Below are 16158 nucleotides of genomic sequence, written 5' to 3'. Positions count from 1 at the left end.
TGGAGTCACGGATAAGGTATCGACATCAGGGTTACCGGGTGGTCTGATAGCTGGAGTTGCAGGCGCAGCGGTGGGGATAGGGGGAAGCCATACCGCTGGATTCGAACGAGCGTTGTCGAATTCCCTAAAAGCGATTCCTTGTGGCCAACAGTCGGGGGTCAGAGCCGCAGTTTTGTATTTCAAGGGAATGCCAACCTTGAAGGACACGAAATTTAGCGACTGGAGGTCAGTACCCTTTTTTACTAAGGGAACAACTCGTATGGCATCCCGAATCTGTAGGCCATCCCGAACCAGTCCTTCGACGACGTCAGTGGTCACGATGGGGTGGAAACGCGACAAGTACACCCAGAATAAATTGGGTGGGAAACTGATCACAAGCTTATCACGGTTCTCGACGGGCCTTGTTCCGGTGGCCGGTTTATTCGGAGTCACCGAGTCACCTCGGCGACGTTTTGAAGGACGATCGCGGTCAGGTATCCCCATCGGGGTTGCAGAATTGACCTTGTCGGCGAGTTTTGCAACCTGATGGTTATTCCTGACAATTTCGTCTTTGAGTTCAGAGATTCCATTTATTTGGCCCTCGATGACGGTAGAGATGACATTTCCGAGAGACGAAACCACACTTTTGAAGCGCGCAAACTTCATTAGTTTTACGCACTTGTCACACATCCAGAATAGGTTTGGGTTTTCGTGGAGAATCTTCGAGAACGGGCCGTTGAAACTAGCACACCGGACATGGCAGGTCGCAAAAAACCCTTACATGTAATATGATCCTCTGCTTTTTTCAGTGTTTTAGCACAGCGGTCACAAGGGGAACAGTTGGTCATATTGACTCGAAAAATTTCAATTCTTGTTAGAGTGTACGGTACCGAGAGCTTGGCTACTTTCCTTCAATGTAGAAGTAAGCTAAAGTCATCCCAGCGCTAAATCCGGGAAAGATCCTTCTCTTTCCAAGAGCTATCGACGCATCCGCTTGCTCGAGTTCCGGGATCCGGTCTGCCTCAAGTCGTTATACTACTCTTTAGTGCGTCCGATACTCGAAACCAGTTCTGTTGTTTGGTGTCCGTACCAGAGTACCTGGATTGCTAGAATAGAATCGGTGCAACGAAAATTCGTTCGAGATTCCTACTTTGGCGTGATCTCTTGCAGCTACCAACTTACAGTGATCGCTGTCAACTTCTGGGTATGCAAACACTGGAACAAAGAAGATTCATTGCACAAGCTATGTTCATCGGAAAAGTATTAATCAGCGAAATGGACTCCCCGGAAATACTGCAGTATTTGAATATATACGCTCCTGTTAGATCACTCAGACCACGACTTTTTCTGCACATACCGCAACGCAATACCACCTATGGACAACACGACCCGATTTGCTTCATGTCATCTAGCTTCAACTCTGTCGCGGATCTATTCGATTTTAATTTGACGAGTACTGCCTTTAAAGAGCGATTTAGGCGTAGATAGTTTTCATCCAGTGTTATATCTATATTTTATTTATTAAGACCACAAATAGGGTAGATGAAATTTTTTAAATAATAAACTAATAATTAGGTTTACAGGACGACAGACTTGCCTTGCGAATGTTGTTCCCTCAAGTTATATGATATGTATATGCACTTCATCCCTCCACGAGTCGTCAAATGCTCATAGATGAATGTGACAGTTCATAAAAACTGGGAAGTCGTCGTAGCCAACTGTCGAATAAAGCCTCTGGTAATCGGAGGCCCATTCTGGTTTCGAGCATACAATGACTGGAATTAAGACCCAGTATAGTAACCCGAATCTAGTTGGGAAATGTAGTGGGTAGGCTTTAGCTTCGATTTTACTGTGGACCCTCTGAACGTACCTATAAGATATCTGAGGCGGACGCGCCACGAACATCATGCAAGCACGGCCAGCAATCACCAGAAAATTTAGTGGACCCTCCCTGTGTCTTCAAATTGACCAGGTCAGACTTGCTCAACTCCGCTTTGATTGACACAGAGAGTTAGATCGGACAAAACTTAGGTAATAATGCGAATTGAAAAATCAACCTCAAACAAATCAAACATTGTAATGGATGATTGCCAAGAAATTCTACGATTTTAGAAAGATTGCCATTTCTAACCATCGATTTGGCACAATAATTTTAAGAAACATTCGTCACCTACCATCGTTAACACGTGTTTGATGGTTACCACCTTAAAACGACCATAACAACGACGCCGTTTGATTTTTCCCGATCATAATCGCAGTAGCCTAAGACATTGTGTATACGATGGATGGCGGGAAAAGTAAAATATCGATTTTTTTTACTATTTTCCAGCTTTTCGCATGGATTTTCATTTTACCGATCAACATGATAAATATGAAGTAAATAATATGGATATGCATAAATCATAATATAACTACGGTATAGCTTATTTCTTTAACAAATTTATTGGTCAATAAGTACGAATTATTGACATTTTTCAGGATAGTATATAAAACTGCAATATAGTAAACATTAAAACAGAATTCAACTTGTATCTTATTCTTAAATGGTGTGGATAAAACAACCGTATGCATCCCATACTTAAGTCAGAAATTATGTAACGCATTTGTCAAAAATATAAAAAGAAAATATCGCAACCATTTTTACAAACCTAAATACTGGTTTCGTTTTTCATCAATTTCTGTCAAGATTGAGATAGTCAATAAAGTTTTATACAAACTTAGAACCTCGTAGAAATATTTCTGTGTATTAATCCGAGCGAACTTTTCGATATATTGCTCGATTGCGTTCAATTTGGCTGCCATATTGAAGTTATGTTCGGCCACTACTCCTACTAATGTTTCATAATGTCGCTCAGCAACTGCTGGCTGTAGTGTTTCCTTCAATATACGCTCCGCATACTTCCGTTTATCGCAAATGTCACAAATGCAACGGAAATGAATTGAGTCCATTAAGTGTTTGTTTGCAGCTGGAGGAAATATTCGAAACAGTGGCCCGTAAGAGATGGTAATCTGTGTACCTTTGGCTATGGGGCGATTAACGATGTACTTCAATTGACCCGAAAAGTTTATACAAAATACATTAGGGTCGCACGAATGGTTACAGATAGATGCGACTGGGAAGATGTGGTTTATGAAGCTGTCAGAGACTATGATAAGATGCTTGATAGACCTAAAATAGTCCTGCATGCAGCGGATCATAAACAGCTTCTGCTTTTCAGTAGTAAAAATAGATTTAACAAGAGGTTGCTGAATATAGATTGAATAGAAAACAGCCGCATGCAGCATGTGATGTATGTCAGTGTCTCCATCCCTAGCAGTGTTGTCACTGGGAATGTACATTTTTTGGAAAAGTTTGAATTCTTCGATTGGATCGTAGTTAGTATAATCGAAGCTCAGCGGATCACTTCCGTTTCTAGCATTCGTCTTACAGAACTTCATCATGCGCTCGACATTGTCGTCAAAAAGCGTAAGGGCGCGGAAGAACATCCGAGGAGCCAACCGAACAGCGATTAGTGATAAATGATGAAGTTTCGTAGAAATTCCACACTCGAACCGATGTGCGAATCGTAATCCTTGCTGGAGACACTCCTGATTGCAAAACATCACTGACGGGCAGTTTGGACAAGGAATCAAACTGTGACGATTTTTAGCCGAACAATAATCGCAGTGCAAATATTTCATTTCATCGTTGACAGCAGAGATTAGCGATTTTTCCTGCAAAATAACGTCACCAGTTCTGAAGTTTCGATCAGCCATCATACTGCGGCCGTAACCTGGCAGTTGTTGCATCCGAATCCCATCCGCCAAGAAAGGGATTCGAGGATTTCCTAGAGAAACATTACCATAGATATAATGCTCAATCACGCTTGTTTCTATCACGATGTCCAAAGCACACCGTTAAACGTAAAATTAGCTACACAACAACCTCATTTTAAAATACAAATTAATGCTATTTCATTTGAATGAGTGCAACTCCATTACATATTTATATTCAAGCGTTGAAGTAAAAAAACAGAGCTCTTACCTGGAAGGTTTACTGGTACGCGCCGAAATTGTTCAAGATTTGGGTTAAGATTACGAATTTTCTCATTGCAATTAGCCTCACGAGTCAAAAGTCTCTGCAAAAGATCCTCGGGACAGTTGTGTGCTTTCGCGAATTTTATATCTCTTAAGGCTAGACGATAATTTTCTTGTTCAAAATAGACAGCTGACCTAAAAGGATAATTAAATTATTGAATAAACACAACTCACGTAAAAAAAACGAAACACACCTGTTTCCATAACCGATAGCCAGGTGCGGTGAATCTGTTTCCGCCAAGCAGATACTCTCGTTGTACTTCTCTAAAGCCTCCTGAAAATTCCTCATCCGATACAGTTTGTTGCCTTTTTGGCGAACTTCGATGGCTCTTTCGTTGCTTTTTTGCCTTTCCGGAACATTAATGTAGTCTTCATTTGCCAGCACGTAGTCGCGACAAGCGATTGCGTCGTCGGCCGTAAGCAGGAACTGAACAGTGTAAATACTTAGCGGTCGGCTGAGATTCATTACTCGCATCGGTGTTAGCGCGAGACCAGGTAACATGTTTATAATTTAATGTGAAATTTTTCGCTTGGGGAACTATCTTAACTCAAATTAGTCCAATTAATCCAATTAAAAATTAATTGCACACTCAAAACGCGCGCGCGACGCCAAACAGCAGACAGCAGACACCAGACACAGACTCTCAGACAGCACGTAGTATTGCGCGATACTGTATCGATACCCGCAAAATCGATACTCGAAGGCCGATATTTCGATATATTTCATCGATACTTACGACGTCGATATTATGCTAAATCGATAATTTCATCCCGATACTGTTTTGATAAAGCAGGATATGCAGCTGAAAAAATATATAGGTTAAAACTAGGCCTCAAAATGCTCAAGAAAGCAATATTTTAAGAATTTTTTCTCGCGCTGGTTTCTTTTCATCTACTAAGCTTAATTCTCAAATTTACTTTATTGGAATTGACTCTTATGCAAAACCTTGAACAATGTCACTTACATGTTTAACGCTTATTGAACAGTAAGTGCATACGATACGCGATTTTCAGCAATTCAGAACTGACTCGAGAGCACAGAGAGTAGTATTGGGCATTGACGGCATTAACAAAGACTTTCCAGCTTTTTACGCACCATAATAGCGGTGAAAGCGGCAGAGGTGCGACAGAGATCGAGAAGAGCTAGAACCGGAAAGGAGCAACTCCCGGCGGAACTCTGCAGGAATGGCCAAGAGCCGCCAGCAACGACACATCACTGGATGGTTTCAAGGGTTTGAGAGAGGGTTGCTGGACGAGTGGATTGAGGGCGTGGTTTGTCCCATCTACAGAAAGGGCGATCGGATAGATTGCTGTAATTACCGCAGCTTAACGTTGGTCAAAGCCACCAACAGGGTGCTCTCCCAGTTTTTGTTGCATCGTCAATCCCCGGTGGCAGGAGAGTGCGTAGGGTAGTGCCAGGTAGGCTTTATGGAGGCCCGTGCTGCTACCGAACTAATTTTTACTCTTCGGTAGGTCATCCAGATGTGTGGGGAGTACAACCTATCATATTTTTGTGGATTCTGGGGCAGCATACGATTCAGTCGGGTGCGAACAGCTGTGGCAGGTGGTGCGGTTTTCCGTACAAAGCGACGTGTCCGAAATAGAGCTGCACTGAAGCGAGTGATGTGTTGTGTGCGTGTTTTGGGAGCACTCTGTTTGCTCAACATGTTTTTATTGATTAATTTTTATGGATGCCTTTTGTGTGTAGCATTTCCTAATCTCAGTATGCCGCCTTAAATAGTATCGATAAATCTAATATCGATGCTTCACGAACGATATATCGACGGTATCGATAAAGCGGCGGATTTGATATTGATATTAAATTATCGATACTTTCGGGAATTTTGCCCAATCCTACAGCACAGGCACAGCCAGAGATGCCATATTTTCTAAAAAAATGTCTGGAACTGCTCGAAAACCGAAAAAATCGAGCAGTTTTCCGACTACTCAAATTTTCTGGTTTGAAATACAGACGGTAGATAATCTACAGACACGCAAAGAGAAAAATTACCAATTCGGCAACACTTTTTTTTGTTTATTTTATTTAAACAGTTTTGGCAACCAGTCAGAATTGGATCAATCTCCCTATAATCAGCAGTAAGTTGCGTGAATCGCGAGGTATGTTCCATGGAACTTCGCGAATTGCGACGCATATTTTGCAAATTGAACAAGCCAATTGAATTTTTCAAAGCATTATATGATATATCGAGTGTAACTAATCCATATGTTGTTAGTAGATCAATAGTTCAAGTTTTAATATTTCAGGTAGATTACAAAACTTAGTCTTCCCTGCCTATAGGAAACACAAGTTTGTTTACTTTGCTCATTTGGTGTCTCGATTTGACGGTTCGATTGGTGTTTTATGCCACGCTCTTTGCGCGTCTGTAGATTATCGACCGTCTGTAGTTTGAAATAGAGTGACTATATATAGAGTGGCGACATGTCATCCCAAAAGTCAAGGGAATGCTCCATTAACGAGAGCAGCGAGTACATCATCGAACAAGGAAACTCGATGTTTTGCTTTTTTCTTTTTTTTTCTCGCTATGTTACCCCAGGTAACCAATAAGCATTTCCAATGCAATTTAAATGCAAGCCAATAAGCATTTAAGTTGCCTTAAATGCTACTCAAATGCTATTTTGGCAAAATATGCAGCTACTTTACTGCTAGCTCTCTTATAGTGCTGACAATGCTTATTTGCAGCTAGTTACTGGCAAGAAGAATTTAAATAGAATTGTGGATGCCAATTTACAACAGTTATGCAGTCAAAAAGCTGATAAACAGCAACCTGCAGTATAAAACGCCAGGGATGCTAATATACAATTGATTTACTGCTTATACTAATGCTTATTGGTTACCTGGGACTGCATTGAAATTTGACACTTTTGGAAGCGTTGACAGTTTTGGAAGCGCGATGTTATCCTCTGACAAATACATAGCAAGGGATAGGACAGCGCATCCCCTCGCCAAAAGTATGCAATGCTCTAGCAATGCTTATTTTCTTTCTCTTTCCTGCATACGCATTGGATTGGTCGTCTGCTCGATTGGAATGACACTGACAGATAATTATCATTCCAATTTTGACATTGTCGCCACTCTATACATCAGCATAAAACCCTGCAAATGCAAGCTACTCCGCAACATGCATAATAGAGAATGCTAGTGTGCAAGCAAAATGTGTAGGACGATCTTGGCAAAATAGCACTTTTATGAGCGATATCGCACTTTGGATGGTACAATTTTCCTTGCAATCAGCAATATATCCGTCCAGCGAAAAATTGTAACTGATCATCATTTTCCTAGTTCGGACAGCCAAATGTAGGAGTCGCATGGGCTTCATTCAACCCATCGACATCTCTATAACGAGCTGCAGTGAACGTGAGTGACAGGATGTCCTGGGCTCAAAATTTGACAGCGGGCCCAAATCAGACTGCTGGCAGTTGAGTGAAACGCAGTGCTGACATTCTATCTCATTTTCGGACACACGCGATGTTGGCAGCGAAAACATGGTTGCCTGCCGATGGGGGCGCCATTAGGCACGCGAAAAGGTCGATAGGAGTAGCGATTTTTTTATGTGGGGGACTGCTGATCAATGTGATACAGGTGTGGCAATGTTGTTTAAGTGGTGTTAGTGCAATGAAGAAATTTCATCATGGTGTGGGTGGAATCGTAAATCGACCAATCACGATGAAGCGTGACGTCAAACTCCAAAAACAAACCCCATTGTCCGACACGGTTTGTTTTTGTCGCTTGACGTCGTTTTCTGATTTTCCGCTACTAATACCATCAAATATCTTCATCTGCCACACCTTTTTAAACCTCATTGACTGCTGATGACAATCGTCGAAACTTTACACTTATAGGGCTTTCGACATTCTTGCTGTGGAGACTTTCATATAAAAATCATCTGGCATCGCTGCTGGTAGCAAAAGAAAAGTACAGTTTTTCTCCATAGCTCACGGTGTTTGGACGGTGCTGGTCGTTAGTTCCTTCGTTATTCAGTGCTTAGAAGAAAATTTTTCGCTAACAAACGAAAAACTTCCAAATCTCAAAATGAATCGCAGAAACAACTATCGTGGTAACCAGAACCGTAACAATTCGCAGCAGCAGTATCAACAGCAGTACGATCAACATTTCGTACCGTCCAACGGGAATTCGAGCAATAATCAGCAGGTATTTAGTGGCTTTCTGTTTCCGACGCGGTCCGCATGATGCCGGCCATTTTATTTTTCCTGTTACATCCAAGATTTTTGTTCTTTTTAAAATTCAGCCAAAATTCATTCGGTTGTAATGTTTTATTTTTGTTATTCGATACTTTTTCGACAGGATGTGATATAGAAAGTAAGTTCTTTTCCAAAGTATAGTTATGTTCATTGTCCGGCGCGGCGCTTCTCCGGCCGCCGGGAACTGCCACACTTTTGTCGCGGTAAACGATGACGTAAGTGCTGGCTTCGTTCCTCCGGCCGGAGACCGGCCAACTCTGATCCGTTCTAGACCCTTGAACGCAAAACGACTTCTTTAGTTTTCATTGCTTTCCGTTCAAACCGTTCAACGGCCAGATTATTCTTTGTCGGTTTAGAATCGCCTGCTAGGGTTTTGGAAAAATCGGTCAAAGATCTTCAGCATTCTTCGTTTTACTCAGCCGCACGGATTTCAGTACGCAGAATCGCCTGTAGATTTTTCCGTCTTTTTCCAAAATGGCGTCGACTTTTCTCCGTTACTCTGGGGGTGGGTGGGTGGTAAATCCCGCCTGCCTGTCATTTTTTTTCGTTTTGTTCAGTTTTGCAGCGCAGAGTTATCGATTCGATTTGGTGCGGAAACTTTTCAGCGTGCTTTAGTTTATATAGCCTACTTAGTGATGGTTCCGAAGCAGATTAGCTCGATAACTTGCTGGTTGCAAAATGACCACGTTCGACCAACAAAAACGTAACATTCCTATGAGCCAACAGATTCACAACGGCCAAGGCGACGAGTTTGAACTAGCGACGATCTGAATCTGTGGCGTGAAGGAACGTTTACGGAATGGAAACGACTTACCTAGCAAAATAAAGCCACACCAGCACGAGACAGCATTCTAAAGCGTTCAAAGATTTCTTACGTACTGTGTCCAATAATTCGTTTTCGTTCGGGTACAGAGCACCATCGTTTCACGAATCGTGAAACTGACGAGAACAAGCAACAGAAAATGGTCATAGCTATAGTGAAGAAAAGGATTCGTCTTCCGTCTTTGTGCAGGATATTCACAACCAGAAGACCAGCCTGGTGTGGACCGAAGAACGCTGCTGGAGTCTAGAGTGAAATAATGTGGCCACCCTGCAATCGATTAACGGCTTCTGTTCTTGCCAATCGGGGGCCATCGGCGACCGAAGAGTATGTATCTTAAGCTTTTTAAGACAATTTAATGTTGGTAAGAAGAGAGCTGCAACACATCGATTTATTGGCGTGCGCGCATTTTTCTCCGAAACAGAACTAGCGACAGATGCGCCACCGGAACTTCTCTAGCCAGTAAACTAAGCGAAAGTGCAACAGAGAATATACATACAGCAGAAACCTTTCCAAGTAAAGCACGATCGACCGAGAATCTTTCGTTGTCTGTCAGTGTCAGTAGTTTTGCCGAATCCGAGAGTGTATGCGTTGCTTGCCATAAATTGAGTGCGCCACTCCCAGTCAACACTCCACATGTATAGTGAATCTGTCCATTCGAATGTAGTTCTGGAACATAGGAATTGCGAATAACAAAACTCTTTTTATATATTTTTTCTCAGCAATCGGCTCCGGTTCAACAACAACAGCAGCAACAGCAACCTCCACAGCAACAACAGCCCCCAAAACAACAACAACAACCGGAACCAGTTAAGCTTGAACCAGTTGTTAACAAGGATGAGTCCATGGCTGTTGACACGAACGAGGAATCCGAGGGTGGAATAAGTGCAAAGATGCGCAAAATTTTTGCCAATCGCAAGAATCTCACAACGGCCGAACGCAAGAAGCTTGGTAAGTAATCGACACATGAAAAATGGCAAGTTTTTCTGATAACAAAACATGATTACAAACACTGCGCAAATTTGAGGGTTGCTCACTGGAAAAATCAAAGCAGTTCAACCCATTTGGTGATAGATTAGTCTAGCAGAATGATTTCTAAGAAAGCCAAACCCCAGTATTTCATTGCTTTGCTTTTCTAATTCAATTTTTCTTTTTCTTCCAGACAAGGAGCGCAAGGCTCGTCAGCTGCGTCGCCTGCGCAAGCTGTTGACACCGAAAAATGCCGTCGTTGCGCTGCATGAAATGCAAGGTCCGGGTATGGGCGAATTCATTATTAACACCAACGGGCACGAAACGACGGCCGAGATTGTGCTGAACAATGTGCGCTATGAGGCAACCGCTCCGAACAAGCACCTGGCCAAGGCGCGCGCTTCGGAGAAGGCATTACGCGATCTGGTAATCAGCCAGATGGCTAAATCACGCCAGCGGCAGGAAAGCACCAATGGTAACGCCGTCAACGTCAACGCCAACGCTAACGCCAACCAGGAAGCCGCAGCCGCCGCCGATGAAGATACCGAAATGACTGACGTTTCTGACAGCGACGACGTTCCAATGCTTCACTTGGCTTCGTATGCATTGTATAAGCTGTTCAACGAATGGCAAAACGAGGGCTTCGAAATTCCGGCTATCAAGCCACAAAAACCTTCCGTAAAGCTAAGTGAAGCCGGCATTCATCCGTTGGCACCGAAAGTGGCGAAAACTAAGGCAGATCTTCCTCTCGATGCGACCACCCGTCACCCAACAGCGTTGCTTGCTTTTGTACGTTATTAATGTTTTATAAAGACAATTTTTAATACCTTATTTTTTAGATGCGACCACAAGTTCCCTATGAGGATCTGGGAACCAACAATAGCAACGATCCGCAAAAACGAGAATTTTCCGTTGGCGTTACGGTCGATGGGCAGCGCTTTATCGGGAAGGCTCGCTCGAAGAAGTTGGCCCGCAAGGAAGCGGCCTCGGCCGCCTGTCGCACGTTGTTCGATGTCGCTTTTGTCGAAACCTCCGCTGCGTAAGTTGACACTCATTCCTTTCCCGTCGTTTCTGCCCAAAGCTATAATATGATGGTTTTTTCTAATCGTGCGAGTAGGAGCCCTTCTGCTGGCACACACGATCTATTAGGATTATGTGCACACTTGGCCTCTCGAGTTTTTTTTTAGATCCTGTATATTTTGTCTTTCAACATGATAACCCAATCGGCTCGTTTGGCAGAATTTTTGAGTACCCTCTCAGAGAGTGGTCTCCTAAATTATTATCCAAGTATTTCTATCCAGCGGCATAATGTTCTCTCAGACACCGGCGCGTTTGATAATAGAATATAGGACTTCTGGTCTCTTTAACTTGATCCGGATGCGTAACTGTGTAATATCCGAAATCCGGCGCAAATTGTTCGTATGTGAGTAATGAATCATAATCAGCGATAACTAATTTTTCAAATCATCAAAGAAATAACACTGAGTAATCACTGAGACTGAGTCATCAAAATCCGTTCTCTGAAAGTTTATGACATTTTCGACTGATTGTATACCATTTCCCGGAAAGTACCATTCTCCAGAAAGTCACTCCACAGGACATATGATGATATTGCAGTTTTGCCATGCTGTCTGCACTTGACTGAACCGGAAGTCTACCGTGGAATAAACCACATATAAATCCTGCCTGGAGTAACAGTCAGTGAGCTTCGCAAATTGAACAAACGGCCTTGGCACGCAGAACACGCAAGCAACGACCCCGCTAAAGACGCTTACCGTAGTATACTCCAAGAGAAAAAGCTCTTCCATTTCATTCTTGCGTGATCCTGGGCGGAACGGAATCCTCGACAATTGTTGAATTTTGCAACTTGTTCGCCAGTGGCTGTACTCCATAATTTGATTCTGAAGCAAGTGCGTCGAAATTCCCTGAAGCTGCTCAAAAAAAACGCTTCAAAAGCGTTGTCTCACCTCCCGAAACGGTTATTTCCATTGGTATCGAGGGCCAAACGCATGGACTCAGAACATAAGGACGAAATGACGACTCCTACGCTACCGCCAGCTTCAGAGGACTGATTATCTCATGAAATTACGTGACACTGGGATGCCCCCGAATTCCCTATCTTAGTCGTGCTACCGCTCAGTGGTCCAATCAGCGAAATACGTGATCGTGTGATATTGCGCCAAAACGTGAAGTTTTTCGCATATAGTGTCTTTAGCAACATTTCTTGGTATAACAAGCCCCATCCTGTGAGAGAAATCTTTGGGTGATTAATTCCCTTAAAAGTGAGATAAAAAATTTATTTTCTAGTACATTCGAGATACAGGTTTGACAAAGTTCGGCAAAGTTGTAGTAAATATCAATGCAATCAATCTTGCTACAATCAACGTTTTTGTAGAACATTATTATAAGTGATTTTCTGCAGTTTCGGAGATTTTGAGCATTTTTGATGAAAATAGTACTACTTTGAGCTTAAATATTTCCCAAGGTGGCAAATGGTGGCAGACCAAACAACTCCTACTTAAAAGTACAACAAAAAAACTTTAAAATCAAGTGTCAATTGACTGTATCTGATTGTATCCTCAAAAGTTATAGTTGTTTTAAAAATCCTTCACAGTCATGTTTATCGAACAATTAATATGTACTTCGGATGCAATAAACGCCATTTTTTTATGTTGACAATCTCTTTCTAACAAGTTGAGTTGAGTTTTTGACGCAATTAATAACAGAAAAGCTTCCAAATAACTAACTTAAGTCTATTTTGTTCAATACCTTCGATTGGTGTCTTTTCAAAAGATCCCACTCATAATGGGCTGGTACCAAATAGCTGAAACACAAATGGTCGAATCACGAAACAACAGTCACTGAAGACCGAATTTTCTCGGAATGACTTTTTAATCTATTTAATTAGAAAACACGAATTGACAAGCAGTTAACAATTAACTTTACTCAAACAAAAAAAAATAACCCTGGGCATGGTATAACCTTGAGGATTGCTTAACTGCAACCAGGTCCCAGGGCTGGTCTGTATCTTTACACAAATGAAAGATGCACACTAGTGATGCCAAATGTGGTGAAGCCTACCAAAAGTATTTTGGTCAATTTGAATCAATTTGATAGAACGTTCAAAATAGTAGCAAGACGTTTGAAGATTCGATTTACGAATCTTAATTTATATACAAAATTTCTATTGATTCAGGGCTTTTGGGAAGGTTAATCACAAAGATATTACCTTTGACTTGGCTTGCCCGAACCGCGAATTTTAATCTATCCAGGGTAGTTGCCCAAGTGGTTTTCGTCTTTTTTTCTTCTTTCAGTTTGTTTTCGCTGGAAGACCGAGTAAATGTCGACAATTTAAAACGACCTGAACAAGAAAAGAATCTGGAACAACATGATACCAAGAATAATATGGACCAATAAAACTGATTCAGGTGATGTGACGGGCTACAGAGAATCCAGGTAAAGCTAACAAAGAAAAAGGCAAGAGAAAGGTAAGCGAACCAGTGATATTCAAAATTTATAAAGCTTTCTATAAGGTTTGTAGGTTTAAGTTTATTATTATTTCTATAACGAAACACATAACATAATAGCATACTAAATGAAAACTTGCCTAGATGCGGGTGTTAGATTGGTCGACAGTGACTCAAAAATTCATTAATACATTTGTCAATCAATTGAGTTTTCTTAAAGTTTTCAGAAGTATTAAGGTGAAACGGTACGTAAGCCAACATGGCCGAATCGATAGCACCTGTATGCTCACATAGACACCATTTTTTCGGCCAAGCTGGGATTCAGTACCGTATCACCTTAAGCGAACAAAGTTTTCTTATCAGATTCACGGCAATGCACTGCATATACTGCCATTATGCGCATATCAAGTATGTACACTGTTGATGGAGATATGCGCATGATGTTAGTAAAACAATATTTTAGTGGGTAACATTATCTCTAAAGACTCAAAAAGACAAAGACAAAGTTTAAAAATTCTAAAATCCTATAAAGAATCTTTAAATCGTTAAAGCATTACCAAATCCACATTTGTTTCCCGACTTGTTTAAGAAACAAGAGACTAAGACGGGAGAAACACTCGACGTGACGTACCTATTCATCTGACCTTATCGCTCGTCTTCAGACTCATATTCAGCCACCATGAACAACGACCTCGCACTACAGTCAATTTGTTTTATTTTGAAAACCTGTCTAAAGACAGTACTGGCCAACTAGTGTTCAACCGGCCAACATAGGCTAGTCCGTCTGGAGTACTGTTGCAAGATAGAAGCTAAAATTTATTATTCTTTTGGGTTGAGCCTTGAAAATCAAGCTGCCAGGCAGCTCCAACTCAATACCCCACAAAAAAAACTTGAGGTCGTCAGCAAACAAGAGTCGCGGACCTTTAAGCAGGTAGTTAACGTCATTGAAGCAGATAAGGAATATTAAAGGACCAAGATGGCTGCCTTGTGGTATTCCAGAATGAGCAGTGAACGATCCAGAGAGACTGCCTTCAATGTTCACCTTTAAGTGGCGATCGGATAAGTATGAACGGAACCAACGCAGCAACGGACCACCTATGCCAAGCTTATCCAGTTTAGCAATAGCGATTTGGTGGTTCAATTTGTCGAAAGCTGCGGAAAGATCTGTTTGCGACCGAGCGTCGAAACTATTTATCACGTAGGATGTAAGAGTCAAAAGATTGGTAGTCGTGGAGCGCTTGGGCATAAATCCATGCTGGTTAACAGAGATGTACTGTTTGAAAAATGCAAATACTGGTTCAAACAGGGTGAGCTCAAACAGTTTCGAAATTGAGTTTAGAGCAGAGATTCCTCGATAGTTATCTGCGTTTTTCCTTTTTCCCTTTTTATGCACAGGGAACATGTAAGCCGATTTCCATGCTGAGGGAAAGACACCTGAGTTAACGGATAAGCTGAAAAGATGGCTCATTGGAGCAGCGATTGCGTGGATGCATTATTTCAGGAACACAGGTGGTATACCGTCCGGTCCAACGGATCGAGAAAGTTTCAACTTCTCGGCGGCCGATGTAACCATCACTTCATCGATGGTGAGGTTGTTCAATGAATGACCCAGGAAAGGAACACTGTCGCTGTGGATATCTCTGCAATCGTAAAGCTTTCATCAGTAAATACACTGGAGAATTTCAGCGAGAACAGTTCATAAATTTGCTCGGAGTTGCTCGCCGTTTTATCACCCAGGAGCAAAACCGAGGGTAGACCGTCATCTTTCCGTTGCTTGTTGACATATTTCCAAAAAGATTTAGGGTTACGCTTCAATCTTCGCTCGACATTACTCAGGTAGCTCCGAAAGCAGGAACCACTCAGGCGTTTGTATCTTGTATTATTCGACCGGTAGTGGTTGCGGTGGGGTAAGGTCCTGTACCTCAAAAATTTCTTTAGAGCAGCTTTCCTTTCGGGTTTGAGACGTCGCAACATAGTGTTTAGCCAGGGTATCTGGTACTGAGCGGGAGTAGTTCTTTTGAGAACGTGACGATCGATAACGTAGTTCAGGATATTGGAGAAGGTTGTGGCAGCAGTGTTTATATCGTCATTATCTAAAACTGTGCTCCAGTTGATGCTGCTTGAAACATTTAGAATATCCCCAAAATCAGCATGGTCGTAGTCGTAGAAGACGGCTGAAGGCGCAATATTTACGTCACGGAAAATTTGTTGGCTGGTAGTAATTAGCAGAGTTGGATGATGCAGAACATGCTTGACAAGCGGGGTAGGCGCTATCGTCACTTCCGGGGCCTGACTACGAACACTGGCAAAGCATAGGTCGAGGAGGCGCCCATTTTCGATGGGTATATCGTTTACTTGTTGAACGGTTGCAGTACTATAGCAATCGAGCAATTCAATATTTCACGCTCTCTAATCAATACGTTCACGCCACTTAATGCTTGGTAGATTGAAATCGCCCAGATGTCATCCGACGCAGATGCCATCGATGCTATTTGGGTAACTGAATTACTATGTGCATTCACGGGTCTCGGGTGTGGTCAGGAGGTACGTAGATAGCACACAACAGTAGTCTGCGGTCTGAAAGTTTGATATTTACCCATACTTGCTCGACCGGCAACCGCTCGA

At 42.2% G+C, this 16158-nt stretch overlaps 2 protein-coding genes across 7 annotated transcripts; one reads left to right on the top strand and one right to left on the bottom strand.

Moving 5' to 3' along the window:
* Positions 1 to 1021: 1021 nt before the first annotated feature.
* LOC128732423 (SET and MYND domain-containing protein 4-like) lies at positions 1022 to 4558 on the bottom strand. Its single transcript, XM_053825671.1, has 4 exons — positions 4251 to 4558; positions 4004 to 4191; positions 2697 to 3806; positions 1022 to 1194 (listed from the first exon to the last, which is right to left on the bottom strand). Exons 1-4 carry the CDS (start codon positions 4556 to 4558, stop codon positions 1022 to 1024), a joined length of 1779 nt encoding a protein of 592 aa, XP_053681646.1.
* Positions 4559 to 8015: 3457 nt separating this feature from the next.
* Positions 8016 to 11432, top strand: LOC128733661 (double-stranded RNA-specific editase B2). Of its 6 annotated transcripts, none has more exons than XM_053827606.1 (7): positions 8113 to 8227; positions 8381 to 8395; positions 9190 to 9424; positions 9820 to 10048; positions 10260 to 10855; positions 10906 to 11105; positions 11184 to 11432. In XM_053827606.1, the coding sequence occupies exons 4-7, from the start codon at positions 9943 to 9945 to the stop codon at positions 11251 to 11253; spliced, it is 972 nt and encodes a 323-aa protein (XP_053683581.1). In that variant the 5' UTR covers positions 8113 to 8227; positions 8381 to 8395; positions 9190 to 9424; positions 9820 to 9942; the 3' UTR covers positions 11254 to 11432. The 6 variants fall into 6 exon arrangements, with proteins under 6 accessions (XP_053683420.1, XP_053683498.1, XP_053683581.1 ...); XM_053827767.1 differs by having other exon boundaries at positions 8133 to 8227; positions 9290 to 9424; XM_053827856.1 differs by having other exon boundaries at positions 8133 to 8227; positions 9266 to 9424.
* Positions 11433 to 16158: the final 4726 nt, after the last annotated feature.

This window comes from Sabethes cyaneus, chromosome 1 (assembly GCF_943734655.1).
Source record: "Sabethes cyaneus chromosome 1, idSabCyanKW18_F2, whole genome shotgun sequence".
Classification (NCBI taxonomy): Eukaryota; Metazoa; Arthropoda; class Insecta; order Diptera; family Culicidae; genus Sabethes; species Sabethes cyaneus.
Note: the sequence above shows the minus strand (reverse complement) of the source record. Positions and strands in the feature narration are given on the sequence as shown.

Bases quoted from the DNA above. Each gene is read 5' to 3' on its own strand.
- LOC128732423 (XM_053825671.1), bottom strand. From the start codon at position 4,558: ATGTTACCTGGTCTCGCGCTAACACCGATGCGAGTAATGAATCTCAGC. The intron at 4,192-4,250 runs GTGTGTTTCGTT...TTATCCTTTTAG, and splicing joins GCTATCGGTTATGGAAACAG to GTCAGCTGTCTATTTTGAAC. The intron at 3,807-4,003 runs GTAAGAGCTCTG...ATGTTTCTCTAG, and splicing joins CGTACCAGTAAACCTTCCAG to GAAATCCTCGAATCCCTTTC.
- LOC128733661 (XM_053827445.1), top strand. From the start codon at position 8,108: ATGAATCGCAGAAACAACTATCGTGGTAACCAGAACCGTAACAATTCG. The intron at 8,228-9,819 runs GTATTTAGTGGC...ATTTTTTCTCAG, and splicing joins ATTCGAGCAATAATCAGCAG to CAATCGGCTCCGGTTCAACA. The intron at 11,106-11,183 runs GTAAGTTGACAC...TCGTGCGAGTAG, and splicing joins TTTGTCGAAACCTCCGCTGC to GAGCCCTTCTGCTGGCACAC.